General features: G+C 45.3%; 1 protein-coding gene across 1 annotated transcript in view; it reads left to right on the top strand.

Moving 5' to 3' along the window:
- Positions 1-4,979: 4,979 nt before the first annotated feature.
- Positions 4,980-16,833, top strand: part of LOC126195081 (tyrosine-protein kinase Dnt-like) — a 562,000-nt gene continuing 550,146 nt past the window's right edge. Inside the window, exon 1 of the mRNA XM_049933545.1 lies at positions 4,980-5,225. Within this exon, the coding sequence (XP_049789502.1) occupies positions 5,084-5,225 (142 nt within the window). The 5' untranslated portion in view covers positions 4,980-5,083. The remainder of the gene's footprint in view (positions 5,226-16,833) is intronic.

Genomic DNA, 16,833 nt, shown 5'->3' with positions numbered 1-16,833 from the left:
TTCCACGTTTCTGGAAGGAGCCACAGAGTGTAAAAGCTGCAGGAAAAGACAGAGATAGGAATATGTAGAACAAACAATTGGGTTAAGTACTGCTCTGAGATAATCAGATTGACACAAGAGAGGAAGTCTTGGTGCATACCATAAAACCAATTAGAAGGCTGATGAAAAAATAAGCGAACGGCCTTGCTCGATCGACACAAAGCGCAACTAAAATTCTGAGGCAATAATATTATAAAACAAAGAAACTAAAACATGCAAACAAAACGCTTTTATTGGTTATTATGTAGTACATATAGGTTTTGATGCAAGCTCTTGTGGCAGTGAAACTTTTTAATTACAAGGCAGTCAAAAGATCAGTGAAATTGTTCATTTTAAAATCTTAAAACTGAAGATAAACGAAAATCTCTCTCTCATGGAACACATTCATGATCTCGAGCTCAAACTAGTCTCTGTCGTCTTCCTGTATCTATAACTGCACTGTGTCTGACACTGATGTGTTACCACTTGTTTACTTCGCATACTTCCATTCTGTTATACACCACAGTCTCATGTTTGTGACATTTCGGTGCTTCTTCGAAGAATATTCTCATTTGTTATGGATTTTCTTGGACGAAGTTGTAAAGCTTCAAGGCGAGAGAACATCCAAAGGAGAAAAATCAGGAAACGAATGACAAGTCCCACAAACAGGATCGAAGAGGTGGGAAAACGGCGTTTAAAATGGTATGGGCATGTGATGAGATGGGGATGAGTGAGCCGGCCGTGGTGGCCGAGCGGTTCTAGGCGCTACAGTCTGGAACCGTGCGACTGCTACGGACGCAGGTTCGAATCCTGCCTCGGGCATGGATGTGTGTGATGTGTTTAGGTAAGTTAGGTTTAAGTAGTTATAAGTTCTAGGGGACTGATGACCTCAGATGTTAAGTCCCATAGTGCTCAGAGCCATTTGAACCTTTTTTTTTTTTTGAGGGGGGGGGGATGAGTGATGGCCGGAAAACCTACTACACACATCAAAACCTCCAGTTCCCAGAACTCCTGAAGATAGACGTTGACTGTGGATATTGTACCACAGACACAGTCCCTTTCACTGTTCAGAGATGTCACAAAACACACTCATGCATGAGCAGCGCCTATTAGACGTAGGGGATCCGACAGCCGATTAGTTCCAGTCATTCTACCAGGAAGAAGGTAACACGGCTCATGTTGTCTGTAGTTTAACCATGCCTAGACGGTCAATACCGCTGTTCGATCGCGTCCGTAAAGTTGCTTTGTTCCAGAAAGGGCTCTCAACAAGGAAAGTGTCCAGGCGTCTCGGAGTGATCCAAAACGATGTTGTTCGGACATGGAGGAGACACAGACAGAAAAAAACTGTCGATGGCATGTCTCGCTCAGGGTGCCCAAGGGCTACTACTGCAGTGGATGATCGCTCAAAAATGGTTCAAATGGCTCTGAGCACTATGGGACTTAACATCTTAGATCATGTCCCCTAGAACTTAGAACTAGTTAAACCTAACTAACCTAAGGACATCACACACATCCATGCCCGAGGCAGGATTCGAACCTGCGACCGTAGCAGTCGCGCGGTTCCGGACTGAGCGCCTAGAACCGCGAGACCACCGCGGCCGGCGGATGATCGCTACCTACAGATTGTGGCTCTGGGGAACCCTGACAGCATCGCCACCACGTTGAATAACGCTTTTCGTGCAGCCACAGGACGTCGTGTTACGACTCAAACTGTGCGCAGTAGTCTGCATGATGCGCAACTTCAAACCGACGTCCATGGCCAGGTCCACCTTTGCAACCACGACACCATGCAGCGCGGCACAGATGGGCCTAACAACGTGCAGAATGGACCGCTCAGGATTGGCGTCGCGTTCTCTTCGCCGATGAGTGTCACGAATGCCTTCAATCAATCGTCGGTGACGTGTTTGGCGGCAACCTGGTCAGGCTGAACGCCTTAAACACACTGTCCAGCGAGTGCAGCAAAGTCGAAGTTTCCTGCTGTTTTGGTGTGGCATTATGTGGGGCCGACGTACGCCGCTGGTGGTCATGGCTGTACGATACGTGAATGCCATCTTCCGACCGATAGTGCAACCATATCGGCAGCATACTGGCGAGACAATCGTCTTCATAGACGACAATTCACGTCCCCGTCGTGCACATCTTGTGAATTACTTCATTCAGGATAACGACATCACTCGAATAGAGTGGCCAGCATTTTCTCGAGACATGAACCCTATCGAACATGCCTGGGATAGATTGATAAGGGCTGTTTATGGACGAAGTGACCCACCAACCACTCTGAGGGATCTACGCCGAATCGCCGTTGAGGAGTGGAACAATCTGGACCAACAGTGTCTTAATGAACTTGTGGATAGTATCCCACGACAAATAGAGGCATGCATCAATGCAAGAGGACGTGCTACTGGGCTTTAGAGGCACTAGTGTGTACAGCAATCTGGCATCTACGATACCAAGATGTGGGTCTTTGAGCTTCTCCTTATTCGAGGAAACAGGAACAAGTCCGTTAGTGCCTAATCAGGACTGTGTGGAGGTTGGGGCAGCGTTGCCACATCGTGCCTGATCAGGAATTCGCAATCAATAAAGAGGGTACGAGACGGCACGTTGTCGTGATGGAGACACCAGTTTCCACTAATCGCCTTCCTGACGCGAAGCATCCGGTTTCGGAGCCTTTCAAGGGCTTTTTAGTAAATTTGGCTATTGATAGTTTGTTCCTGTGGCACCAACTCCGAGTAGGCAACTGCGAAACCCCCCTCCCCGCACACCAACACTGCAACCTTCCGGGTTGGCAGGACACACCCTGTATGTCCTGTTCTGAAGTGTTTCCGAGAAAACTAATGAAAATAATGAGAACAGGACAAACGAAGGCGATGGTACTAAAACATTACGACATGATATTGTGTTTAATTGTGTACATTTCCTTACAAAATATATTCAACAAGTACACCGTGAACTGTGATGCATTTTGCAGCTCTTGTAGGCAGCTACTGTGTTGCTGATCTGACCACATTGCATGTATTCTATTCAGTGATGAGTCGCCATTTACCCTCAATGGCAACAATAACACCCCAGGTTAGACGTGTCGATAGAGAAAGATCTGTACGCTACTGTGGAAACGAATTTTCGACGGCTTATCTCAGAGAACGTGTGGTGCAGTATTACTGATGAGCAACTCATCATCTAGTTATTTCAGATGACAGTCTTACTGGAGTACGGTATCTTGATTTCCTTCAAGTTGCCGTACTAGAATACTTGGAGGACATTCCTTTGACAACACGACGTCGTATGTACTTTCAGTACTGTTGGCGCCCGTTATTTTCAAACAGCTGTTTGTCAGATAGGTTAAGAAAAGGGCATATGTACAGTACATTTGAAGTTCTTTGTTGTATAACACCGATACTATCTCCCCTCATAGGATATACCATTCTTCCTGGCTCACCATGTATAGTATACAAACAAAGTGTTGCTACAGTTTCGTGTTTACAAATTAAAAACCGCTCATAGAGTATCATGTTGTTGTTGTTCTGGTCTTCAGTCCTGAGACTGGTTTGATGCAGCTCTCCATGCTACTCTATCCTGTGCAAGCCTCTTCATCTCCCAGTACCTACTGCAGCCTACATCCTTCTGAATCTGCTTAGTGTATTCATCTCTTGGTCTCACTCTACGATTTTTACCCTCCACGCTGCCCTCCAGTACTAAATTGGTGATCCCTTGATGCCTCAGAACATGTCCTACCAATCGATCCCTTCTTGTAGTCAAGTTGTGCCACAAACTCCTCTTCTCCCCAATTCTATTCAATACCTCCTCATTAGTTACGTGATCTACCCATCTAATCTTCAGCATTCTTCTGTAGCACCACATTTCGAAAGCTTCTCTTCTCTTCTTGTCTAAACTATTTATCGTCCATGTTTCACTTCCATACATGGCTACACTCCATACAAGTACTATCAGAAACGACTTCCTGACAAATCTATGCTCAATGTTAACAAATTTTTCTTCTTCAGAAACGCTTTCCTTGCCATTGCCAGTCTACATTTTATATCCTCTCTACTTCGACCATCATCAGTTATTTTGCTACCCAAATAGCAAAACTCCTTTACTACTTTAAGTGTCTCATTTCCTAATTTAATTCCCGCAGCATCACCGACTTAATTCGACTACATTCCATTATCGTCGTTTTGCTTTTGTTGGTGTTCATCTTATACTCTCCTTTCAAGACACTGTGCATTCCGTTCAACTGCTCTTCCAAGTCCTTTGCTGTCTCTGACAGAATTGCAATGTCATCAACGAACCTAAAAGTTTTTATTTCTTCTCCATTGATTTTAATACCTACTCCGAACTTTTCTTTCGTTTCCTTTACTGCTTGCTTAATATACAGATCGAATAGCATCGGGGAGAGGCTACAACCCTGTCTCACTCCCTTCCCAACCACTGCTTCCCTTTCACGTCCCTCGACTCTTATAACTGCCATCTGCTTTCTGTACAAATTGTAAATAGCCTTTCGCTCCCTGTATTTTACCCCTGCCACGTTCAGTGAAAGAGAGTATTCCAGTCAACATTGTCAAAAACTTTCTCTTCGTCTACAAATGCTAGACTAACATATCTTTCCGAATAATTTCTACCAAGTGGTCAGCAAAGCGTAGGTCGCGATAACGTCCCAAGTACCCGGCGCGCGTGATCTACTTAACCAACTGGCTACCTTTCAGTGAGCGTGGAATCTCCGTAGCAACGCGGCAAGCAGGTAGGCGTTCCTCTGCCTGCTCAGTCCTCACCTCGCTCTGTGCTACGGACGGATGCTGCGAGGCGGCGCGATGGGGAAGCGCGCGTGGAGCGCAGCGATCGTGCGCGCTCGTGCGTCGCCGCCGACCTTCGGGCCGCGGCGTCCCCCCACCACGGCTCCCCCAACAAGCAGACGGCAGGCCGGCTCGCGCCAAGTCTGTGGCTGCGGGCCAGTCAGTCTGGCAAAGCTATGGCGGTCGGGCGGGGCTAGTGCTACGCAGCGACGCGTGTTCCGTGCTGGTTTCGCGACGCGGCGACGAGTGGCTGTCATCTGTGATGTGACGCGGCGATGGCTCTGCACGCCGAAGCCTCCCGGGGCGCCGCCGGCCGCCTGCGGCTGGCCTGCTCTCTCTTCTGCTGTTTCCTCCTCGACCTGTGCTCCGGGAATCTCAACCTGTACCTCAGCCAGCCCGAAGTCAGGCGCCTTCTCGGTAAGTCCGAGCACTGTTATTTACTGTGAAGCGGCACGAATCGGGAGTGCGTCGTGTCACCGACACGCAACGAACAATTCGTCAACAGTAGTACTACTCTGTTGTGTTTGAGACTGCGCACGTGTTCATTTTCGTAGAGAAGTCACGCGGCTTAACATCTTTTCGCATCCCATCTGTGTAAAAGAAATCTACCGTAATTTACAACTCATTATCGAAAGTAACTGTTATCCGTGTTCTTTCACGTGGCTGTGTTATGTCGTATCTTTCCATAAAGTCGTTCGTTCTTGTAATGCTCCTGGCAAAAAATTACAATGTCGAATTTGTCACTTTTACAAAACAACAATTTCTTCAATGCTACACCCAAGTCAATTATTCCACAAGCATCCCAAGTTGATACCTGATGTTCCTTGGCGGAAATTTTTAATCGCATGGAGTTTTCATTTGTAGTAAACAATCATTACTGCTTCATGTGTACCAGTAACGACTTTTTGTAGTGTATCTCGAACTTTATTTCATTGAAACGGGTGGAAACATACGTGACCAAACAACACTATTTATCGAACATGTTCCTGTGGCAGGCAATGCTGCTAGTAAATACCTGTGTTTAAACTGCATTCGGGATCACTGTGGCTACTATCAAAGACCGCTACGTGGAGCGACACCATTGTTGTGAAACAATGCAGAGAAAAGAACGGAGAAACGAAAGAGAGAACGAGAGGAGACCACGCAGAGAAGAGCGTGCGTGCGCTGGACGGCGCGTGTAGCGGGCTCCAAAGGACTGCCGAATTTAAACTAGACATTGACGTACGAGCGGTTTTTTGTGCGCCTACCGCCACATTTTGTTACAAGCGCGCCGGGAATGTCCCATACATCGCGTCACTGGCGTAAAACCGACTCGGGATATAGTAAATCTAGCACCTCGTTTCCTTTTCTCGCGTCGCCGCCTTGTGCGTGCCCTGTAGTCGACTGCTGCTTTATGAATATCGTCAGCCAATCGAGAAGTGTCAGTGGTTCCTTTGTTTTTGTTAGATTGCTTTCCTCTCCCATCCTCCTTCTTTTTCTGTGATGGGGCGCTGTTAGGTGTGTTGATCTTAAAGTGCTGATGAAGGATCTTGACAGAAACAATTTGCATGATTGATGGACGCGCCTGTAGTGGCAGCGTTATCAGCACGGGTAGGGATGGGGCGCCTCGCTTCATTAAAAATCTAATTTTCCAGCTGTGTTTTCATTTCTTCTGAGACGATACTATCGTGGATGTGGCTAATCGGAAAACAGACGCGACTGGGAGGATTGTATGAAAGCACTGTTACTCTTAATGAGACACTCCCGAGTATCACTGCTGGGTCTGCACGGAAGCAAAAATTGTCCATTTCATCAGTTGTAGAGTATTGTACACTTTCAGTTATGATTTGTCATTTATTACCAAAAGAGGCAACGTTTTATATACTGGTCAACGCCTCAGTAACAGACTATTCGAATTTATGCCGTAACTCAAGAAATCAAGAAACAAGCGATAACCGTGAATGAATTTTTATTGAAAAATTAAGTTGATATGTTGACAGACCTTTCAGTGTGTGGCAGGAATAAAATTATATCTCAAGTTGTAGGCAAAAATTGAACGCCCCCCCCCCCCTTTTTTTTAGTTTAATACCTCCAAAAAGACATTTATAGGACTTATGGAAGTTGAAGTAACTCGATGTGTGTATATCGCTATCCCATGATTTTCATCACCTCAATGTAAATCTCCACGAAATTCTTTTGTTACTTATATGAACACTAGTTACCAGCCCACGGCAGTTAGAACTTAGTGCATAAACTGTACAAAATTAGGAGTCGATCCATGGGTAATAGACAAACATAAAAGGTAAAGTGACGGTGCAGCGAGATGATTAAATGAGCGAGAGACAAGAGATGAGGATGTCGTAGTACACGCCACTCTACTGAGTACCAAAGGTGTGGTGCAAATATCCGGATGATGTGATGGAACGACAGAAAGTTGTTTGCATCAGTGAACTGAAGCCGGCCGCGGTGGTCTAGCGGTTCTAGGCGCTCAGTCCGGAGCCGCGCGACTGCTACGGTCGCAGGTTCGAATCCTGCCTCGGGCATGGATGTGTAGTTCTAAGTTCTAGGGGACCATAGATGTTAAGTCCCATAGTGCTCAGAGCCATTTGAAGTGAACTGAAGTTCCTGTTACAAATGGATAGATGTAGCATGAGACATGCACCTAGAAACGCATTTACCGACGAACATCTGGAATGAAGTAACTGTATTGTCATCGTGTGCTTCAACCGTCAATAAACCCATCAACATCACAGCAAAATGCATTTGGCCGACCACCACAAGGCACTCTCAAAAAAAAATGGCTCTGAGCACTATGGGACTCAACTTCTGAGGTCATTAGTCCCCTAGAACTTAGAACTAGTTAAACCTAACTAACCTAAGGACATCACAAACATCCATGCCCGAGGCAGGATTCGAACCTGCGACCGTAGCGGTCTTGCGGTTCCAGACTGCAGCGCCTTTAACCGCACGGCCACTTCGGCCGGCCAAGGCACTCTCAGCAAGCAATTTCTTTTGCTTACCGTGTTGTTCGCTCGGAATGTGAGATTTCACATTATGAGTTGGTATTTGTCAATTTTTCTTTAAATGCCTGACTCCAGCATAGAGTACCTGGATTTGGGGAAGTAACGGTGGTCTTATCATACTTGAGCCAGGAGCTCAATAAGTCGGAGCATCGCGTACTCAAGATATAAAAGGGCAGTGCGTTGTCGGAGATGTCATTTGCACTCAGGTGATTCGTGTGAGAAGGTTTCCGCAATGATTAGCCCGCACGATGGGAATTAAGACTTTGAACGCGGAATGGTAATTGTAGCTAACGCTTGGGACGTTCCATTACGGAAGAGCCGAACAATTTGATAAAGGACACTTGTCTCTAAAGGGGAAAACCAACGTCAAATTTGCTTACAAAACCTACATTAGCTACAGCACATGGCCACGGCGCGACATTTGTAATATCCTCTCGCCCTCTTATGCTACCGACTTTCCTTAATATCAGTAAATTGACCTTTCCTGTAATGAAGGAGTAGACCTTCGAACAAGTTATACGAAAATTACTTAAGGTTTCCAATTCGTATTGTAGTAATGCAAACAAAACCATTTAACTGTTAATTTTACGATATTACAATCCACAAAATTGGGAAGTAACATGTACACAAACATCAGTTTTACAATTTGTAAGTGCACGAACAAGCCGGTGGCGTAAGAGGGTGAGAGGATTGTGAAATCTCACGCGCCACACATGCGCTATAGCTTCGGTGGTACTTGTAGGCCAGGTTTAGCTTGATACACACATCAAAAAACGTTTTGCATCGCCTCGGTTCCCAGAACTCTTGAAGACAGACGTTGACTCTGTTATTCTATCACAGACACAGTCCCTTTTCCCTTTGGCGTTCAGAGGTGTCACTAAACCGGCCCAAAGGTGTAAACTACCATGCATGAGCAGCGCCTATTAGACGGACGGGGTCCGACAGCTGATCAGTTCCAGTCATTCCACCAGGAAGGAGGTTCGCGGCTCGTGTTGTCTGTAGTTCAACCCTGCCTAGACGGTCAAGCCTGCGGTTCGATCGCGTCCGCATTGTTGCTTTGTGCCAGCAAGGGCTCTCAACAAGGGAAGTGCCCAGGCGTCTCGGGGTGAATCAAAATGATGTTCGGGCTTGGAGGAGAAACAAAGAGACAAGAACTGTCTATGACATGCCTCGCTCAGGCCGCCCAAGCGCTACTAGTGCAGTGGATGACCAATACCTACGGATTATGACTCCGAGGAACGCAGCCACAGGACGTCGTGTTACGACTCGTACTGTGCTCAATACGCTGCATGATGCGCAACTTCACTCCCAACGTCCATGGTGAGGTCCATCATTGCAACCGCGACATCATGCAACGCGGTACAAAATTAGGAGTCGATCCATGGGTAATAGACAAACATAAAAGGTAAAATGACGGTGCAGCGAGATGATTAAATGAGCGAGAGACAAGAGATGAGGATGTCGTAGTACACGCCACTCTACTGAGTGACAATTTTAGTAATACAAACAAAACCATTTAACTGTTAATTTTACGATATTACAATCCACAAAATTGGGAAGTAACATGTACACAAACATCAGTTTTACAATTTGTAAGTGCACGAACAAGCCGGTGGCGTCGGAGACGTGTTTGGAGGCAACCCGGTCAGACTGAACGCCTTAGACACACCGTCCAATGAGTGCAGCAAGGTGGAGGTTCCCTGCTGTTTTGTGGTGGCATTATGTAGGGCCGAAGTACGCCGCTGGTGGTCATGGAAGGTGCCGAAACAGCTGTACGATACATGAACGCCATCCTCCGACCGATAGTGCAACCATATCGGCAGGATATTGGCGAGGCATTCGGCTTCATGGACGACAATTAGCGCCCCCATCTTGCGCATCTTGTGAATGAGTTCTTTTAGGATAACGACATCGCTCGACTAGATTAGCCAACATGTTCCCCAGACACGAACCCTATCGAACATGTCTGGGATAGACTGAAATGGGCTGTTTATGGACGACGTTATCCAGCAACCACCCTCAGGGATCTACGCCGCATCGCCGTTGAGGAGTGGGACAATCTGGACCAACAGTGCCCTGATGAACATGTGCATAATATGCCACGACGAACAATACACTCATGCATCAATGCGAGAGGACGTGCTACTGGGTATTAGCGTTACCGTTGTTACAGCATTCTGGACCACCACCTCTGAAGGTCTCGTTGTATGGTGGTACAACATGCAGTGTGTGGTTTTCATGAGTAATAAAAAAGGACGGAAATGATGTTTATGGTGAACTCTATTGCAGTTTTCTGTACAGGTTCCGGAACCGAGGTGATGCAAAACTTTTTTTGATGTGTGTTTGCGGAGGCTTCGCGGCCGGTGTCAGTTAATATAAAAGTTTCCTGTTTACGTTGCCGCATCATAATGTAAAAACAAAGCTATACTGGAACAGGCGTTTTGGCCACGGTTATAGTGGCCTTTTTCTGTGTCTCAGCAGAACCAGAAGAAAGCCACTGCGACCATGGCCGAAACGTTGGTTTCTCCAATACTGATCTCTTTTTACCCTGTGATGCGATATCGTACTCATAAAACTTTTATGTCAATTTGGGGTTGTTTTCTAGCTTGATAGACCACAAGTATCCTTTATCAGATTGTTTGTCTCGACTTCTCCTAAACCACTGTGGTACGTCATAAACAGTTGTACTTTACACCCTGCAGAAAGAGTCTTCGCTCTATTGGAGGTGGTGTACGTGTTACTCACCCAGAATATTATGAGAGAACATGTAGCTATATGTGGAATCGACAGTTATCGACAAGCGTTAGAAAACAAAAGCTCCAATCAACATTTTGGGATATGATATCTTCGATAAGCAACATAGGTAGCAGGGTCAATGGTCGTTACACAGGCTTTTATAAATCAGAAAATTAAAAAAAGTAATAATTTTGTAGTGCTTTCATTTTCTGTTTAGTTTCAGAAAATCATCATATTTTTATGGTTTTTCCATAGTGTACGGAGCTATATTAGCGGCATAGGTATTTTTCTTCCCATAGATCTTCAAGGTACGATGGGAAGGAGGAGCAAGGCACTCCAAAACATGCTTCATGAGTTGAATCTGACCGCAGTTGCAGTCATCCTTCAGGATCCGTATTGGTAGATTCTTCACTAACACCACATCTGTTCGTAGCTTTCTTCAAGTCTTGCACGGAAGTGTGGCAGTAGGTTCATCCTCTTGAAGCAATACCAGTCTGGTGGTTTTGTGCTGCGCTGTGGCATGACAGTCTTTGCGTTACGCCGAATGCGTCTTTATTATTTATTTACCAATGATACGTTTTACCTGATTCGGGCACCTTCAGAGTGGCTGAATATTAGATGGTGTTAGGTAAATGGGATACCGAGCATATAGAACGTCCGAGAAAATAACTGCCCTCGTCAAATATTAGGAAACAATGCGCGGTGTGCTTGTTGAGAGGTATGTGACGTAGTCCAATGAATGTAAAACAGGATCAGGCCTATACAGATGCATGGTGATAGACCTATGTAGGCCTGAACGTGTTTGGCATTCACTGGACTATATCACAAGCCCCAAGAAGGACACCACGCATTATTTATGAATATTTGAGAACGGCAGTTATTTGCTCGGACGTTTTGTATATGCTCACCATCCCATGTACCTAACACTATCTAATATTCAGCCAGTCTGAAGACGCCTGAATCAAATGAAACACGTCTTTGATAAATACATCCCCGAACTCAGGTCAGACCTGTTTCTTCGTCGTATATTACTGGCTGCTGTACCACCCCTCCCATGTATTTTAAAACTGAATGTGTCATCTGCCCGACCCTTGGCAGGGCAAGCGTCAACGGATTTCTTCGAATTTCTCATTGTATACATGAGCTGCTGGTCGCATTAATGGAGTAAAGGTGTCTCACCCTTGTACAGCTTGTCCAAAGGTGTGACCTTCATCGAACCAGTTACTATGCAATTTGCCTGAATAACAATGACGTCTACGTTCTTCGTGTGGGCAGATGTGTTCCAAAACGGGTAGGCATATTGGCTGCAGAGAAATACCAGTCATTATTTCTGCACACCGATTCTCTAAGTATATTGTCCATTGTCACAACTGTCTTGGCTTTAAACTCATTATGGTTCTTGTAGGTGAGACATAACGCTTAGCTACCTCTGTGTGTGCGTGTACTTAAGCAACTCGCTTGGGACCACCAGATTAGGTTTTGTTCGATCACCAGATTAGGTTTTGTTCGATTGTTATTCGAAGATGCCCTATCCGATCAGAAGGATATTGACACTCCCGTGCAATGAGGAATTCACCATTGGATGTGACAAGAGGCGAGAGGTATTGTGTTGGCAGTTGAAAAGCGGTAACAGCGGAATGGGTCGCTCAGGTGGGGGTCAGTGACGTTTTTGAACGTGGACTTGCCACCGGATGTGGCCTAACCAACAGATCCATCAGGGACATTTCAACCCTCCTAAAGCTGTCCAAGTCAACTGTTCGTGATGTGGTTGTGAAGTGAGAACGCGAAAGAACAACCATTACTTCAAATGGTTCAAATGGCTCTGAGCACTATGGGACTCAACTGCTGAGGTCATTAGTCCCCTAGAACTTAGAACTAGTTAAACCTAACTAACCTAAGGACATCACAAACATCCATGCCCGAGGCAGGCTTCGAACCTGCGACCGTAGCGGTCTTGCGGTTCCAGACTGCAGCGCCTTTAACCGCACGGCCACTTCGGCCGGCTACAACCATTACTAAACCAGCACAAGGCAGACCTCATGAACTGCCAGGGAGGGACCGTCGAACATTACGGAAGGCGGTTGTAAGAAATCCCATAAAATAAGCGGAATTAATCACCCGTGAGTTCCAAAGTGCTAGGAACAGTCCAGCTAGCACAATGACAGTGCATAGGGAGTTAAAAGGAAAAGACTACAATGGCCGACCAGCTCCTCATGAGGTGGTGTCAAGAGCGACGTAACTGGACAGTTGATGACTGTAAACGATTGATTTCGAGTGATGAATTACACTACATCCTGCGGCAATCCGATGGAATTGTTTGGTTGGCGAATATTTGGAAAACGTTATCTGGCATTATGTGAAGTGCCAACAGTGCAGTACTGAGGAGGCGATGTTACTGTTTGGGCGTGTTTCTCGTGGTTAGGGCGTTGCCACCTTATTGCACTTAAGAAACAGCTCTCGAGGATACGAGCACACATTACAGCATTGTGTACAGAGTATAGTAGAGGAAAAGTTCGAAGAATGTGATTGTTTGTATCAGCATGACAAGATACCCCCTCATAAAGACCATATCTGAAATGGATTGGGCTACGCACAGCCCCAATTTGAACCCTATGAACACCTTTGGCATGAGCTTCGTGTCGAACATCACAGCCTCCTTTGATTTCGGCTATTGAGCAAGGATGGGCTGCCATTTCTGCACAGACATTCGGACACCTCTTTAAATGTGTGTCCAGGGGAGTTCAAGCCTTCATCAACGCTGAGGATTGACGCATCCCATGTTGATATCTACTAAAAGTCCGGATACTTTTGATCAAAAGTATTTTAGTTAGGCTGCTTGATAGCATAGTATTATTATGATCCATCTTGATATCTTTCCAGCCTCAACTTGGGCTTTACGGCGTGGCGAGATTTTTCTATGTACTGTTTCGTCCTACTTGACGGCCAGTCCACAAGCTAAGACGCTCATCTGCCCATGCCCTGCACAAATCACCACCAGAATACGATTTAGTGTTCTTTGAGAATTCTGCTATCGGCCTGCCACTAACCTGTTCATGGTAGAATTACCAGCATCCTAATAGATACTCTAACCTTAAGCTAACGTAACATAATGTCTCCATCCTCTAATTCGTAATAGGAAGACTGCAGCTGTGATCAATATTTGTTATTCACATTCAGAAAAAAGACAAAAAATGTTTGAGATCTAGGTCTCTTTCTAGATTATCAAGTTAGAGAAAACCATAGCATTCATCATTTAAAAATCTCTTGCCAATATATCGTCCTGAAATCACTTTTTGATTTCTTTACAGCTGTCTCCTGGTTGTTACAGAACTTTCATTTCTTCAAACGTTCAACAGAAAGCTCCAGCTTTTTTCCGTGTCGTCATATTCTTTACTTTTTGCTGTAAAGGGTGTCGCGTATAAAGAAAACAGTCGGCTTAAAGTCGATTCGCACGTGATGGAACAAAACGACACGTCTAAACATTCCACAGAGCTTCTGAAATGGCGGCATTCTCGCAGGCCGTCAACGATACGGAACGGGGCGTCGACCCAAGGTTTTTCGAGAAAAAAGTTATGACGTTGACACTGGTGCGGAGGAACCATCGTTGTCTGCTAATACCGAAAGTTGATCTGTTTCGCCGCAAACCCTCATTTTACAGCAGTAGACTTCGAGCTTTTTGCCCCTTACTAGTCCTTTTCTACTATTTTGCTTTGTTTTCGAGGCACAAAGCAAATGTTTCGCATTTAGTGTTTTTGCACGAGAGAAGCCTGATATCTAAAAACAAAAAAAAACAAAATTAGGTTCTATAATTTATTACCTAACAGAGTAGACCCCTGCATTGCGTATGAAAGAGAACATAAATTGATTACCTAGTTTTCATTGAAAAATAAATTCGTAAGTGAAAAAGTCAGCTCTGTTGAAGGAGAAAAACTGCACAGTTTCTGACGTTATTTGCGACTTATGAAAGAAAGAACAAGTGGTTGAGATAAACAGACTCTGTGTATCCCCTTATAAATAACGTTTGATGTGTTTTCAAAATGGCTCTGAGCACTATGGGACTCAACTGCTGAGGTCATTAGTCCCCTAGAACTTAGAACTAGTTAAACCTAACTAACCTAAGGACATCACACACATCCATGCCCGAGGCAGGATTCGAACCTGCGACCGTAGCGGTCTCGCGGTTCCAGACTGCAGCGCCAGAACCGCGCGGCCACTTCGGCCGGCTCGATGTGTTTTCATCTATATATCTTCGCTAACAAGTAGATGTCGACATTCATTAAGTTGTTCCACTTCTCAGCAAGTTTGCCATACAAAACTGAACAGGAACATCCGCTATGAAGTTTGCTTTGGCCATTAATAAAACGTATCACTGCCAATTCTTTAATTCTGATTGAGACATTTTGTATCATGCCTCTCATAACCTCCCTTTCACCGTTGGGACCTGGGCTAAACGAATTGACGTCGTGTTGACGTTCCCCCTACTGCATGGACACTCCACCATCCGACGATGACGTCACCTGACGTTCCGTCCCGTTGACGTCGAGTGCGAATAGGACTTTAGTCTACGGACCGTTTTGCACGGTAAAATCTGCCACATCTGCTGAAGCGCGGATCGAAGAGGGGGAGTATGGGAGTTATAATCCCAACCATACCAATAAAAAAAAATTACTGAAAACTTTTATATGTACCGATTTCTAAATATCTGAGCTAACTTTGGGAGATTAAGGTAGCATGAAAATTAAATACCACGAAAAAGACAGGGAATTTTAGAAATGTGCAAGTTATGTTTATCACGAGATACTTTTCGGTCACTTACCTTTTGGGCTTGCGGCCTGATCTGTACCGGGGATCTCTCTATTCAGATAAAGACGACGATTCAGAAGCCAAGTGTACCTGCTGGCAGCAATAAATCTGGCATGATCGGTGAGTCAGCAAGCCGTACAGCTAAACGACAGGAAGCAGAATACGGCAAGACAGAAAGGGAAAAGCCTTCCACTAAGAAATAAACGGCACAAAGAATTACTTTCACGAACGCAGGCAAGACAGCTGAAAGAAACAGCATCCACCCTCATCGCGCTTCCCCATTTACGAGCTCGCATAGTTGTAGTCTCCAGACCTTTCTTCACAACCGTAGTACTGTAAGTGAAACACTAATAACAGTGAATGCACACATCATGTAAATTATGAGCTCGTGAAAGTAATGAGAGTTCGTTTCTGTTACAGTCCTTAAAGAAACTGCTTGAAGCATGTAAGCCCGCTTTGGACGAATGTTTTTCAAATGATGTGAAGGGCTGTATTTTCCAAAGTTCATGTATAAATATGATTGATGCATGGTTCAAATTGCTCTGAGTACTATGGGACTTAACTTCTGAGGTCATCAGTCCCCTAGAACTTAGAACTATCTAAACCTAACTAACCTAAAGACATCACACACATCCATGCCCGAGGCAGGATTCGAACCTGCGACCGTAGTGGTCGCGCGGTTCCAGACTGTAGCGCCTAGAACCGCTCGGCCGCCCCGACCGGCATTGATGCATGAACAGAACTCAGCGAGTTCAAAATGTGCTCCCCTACCTCTCCCTTCCGTCCCCAGCGAGTGCAGTGCGTTGATGAAATGACGGCAAAGCAAGAAAAGTTTTTCTGTGTTGCAATATACGAGCTCTTTACCTTTTACAACAGTGCATCGAGCATTCAGAAGGAACGAGGAAAAGAACCACGATGCAAATCGAGAATTGTGCATTTGTATCGATCATTTAGAGACAAGGATTGCCGTTAACAGGAAAGTGTCGGTCAATCAGATGTGCCAGATCCAACTGTGGAGAGGGCGAGGGAAAGTTTCGCATGTGCTCAAAAAAAATTTATGTCCGCAAGTCACGAACTTGGAGTAGCGCAACAAACCGTGTGGAAGATTTTGCGGCGGTTACACTTCAGTCCTTACTATCTGCAGATCGTGCAACAATTCAAACCGGATGACTTCGGCTGGCGACTTCAGTTTAGCATCACGATGCAGGAAGCACTTGAGGACGAACATTTCGCCTCCAAGCTGATATTCAGTGACAAAGCAGCCTTCCATTTATCTGGAAATATTAATCGCCACAGTGTGAGAGTGTGGGACACTGAAATTCCTCACGAAATTGTGGTACACGAACGAGATTCGTCGAAGGTTACAGTTTTCTGTGCAACGTCACAGGGTCATTTTTCTTCTGTGAGATGACTACGACGGGTAACTCCTACTTGATATGTTGTAGTTTGGTTGCTTCCGAAACTGACTGCTGATTCCGAAAATT

Source organism: Schistocerca nitens, chromosome 1 (genome assembly GCF_023898315.1).
Source record: "Schistocerca nitens isolate TAMUIC-IGC-003100 chromosome 1, iqSchNite1.1, whole genome shotgun sequence".
NCBI lineage: Eukaryota > Metazoa > Arthropoda > Insecta > Orthoptera > Acrididae > Schistocerca > Schistocerca nitens.
The sequence above is the reverse complement of the archived record's forward strand: the minus strand, read 5'-3'. Positions and strand labels throughout refer to the sequence as shown.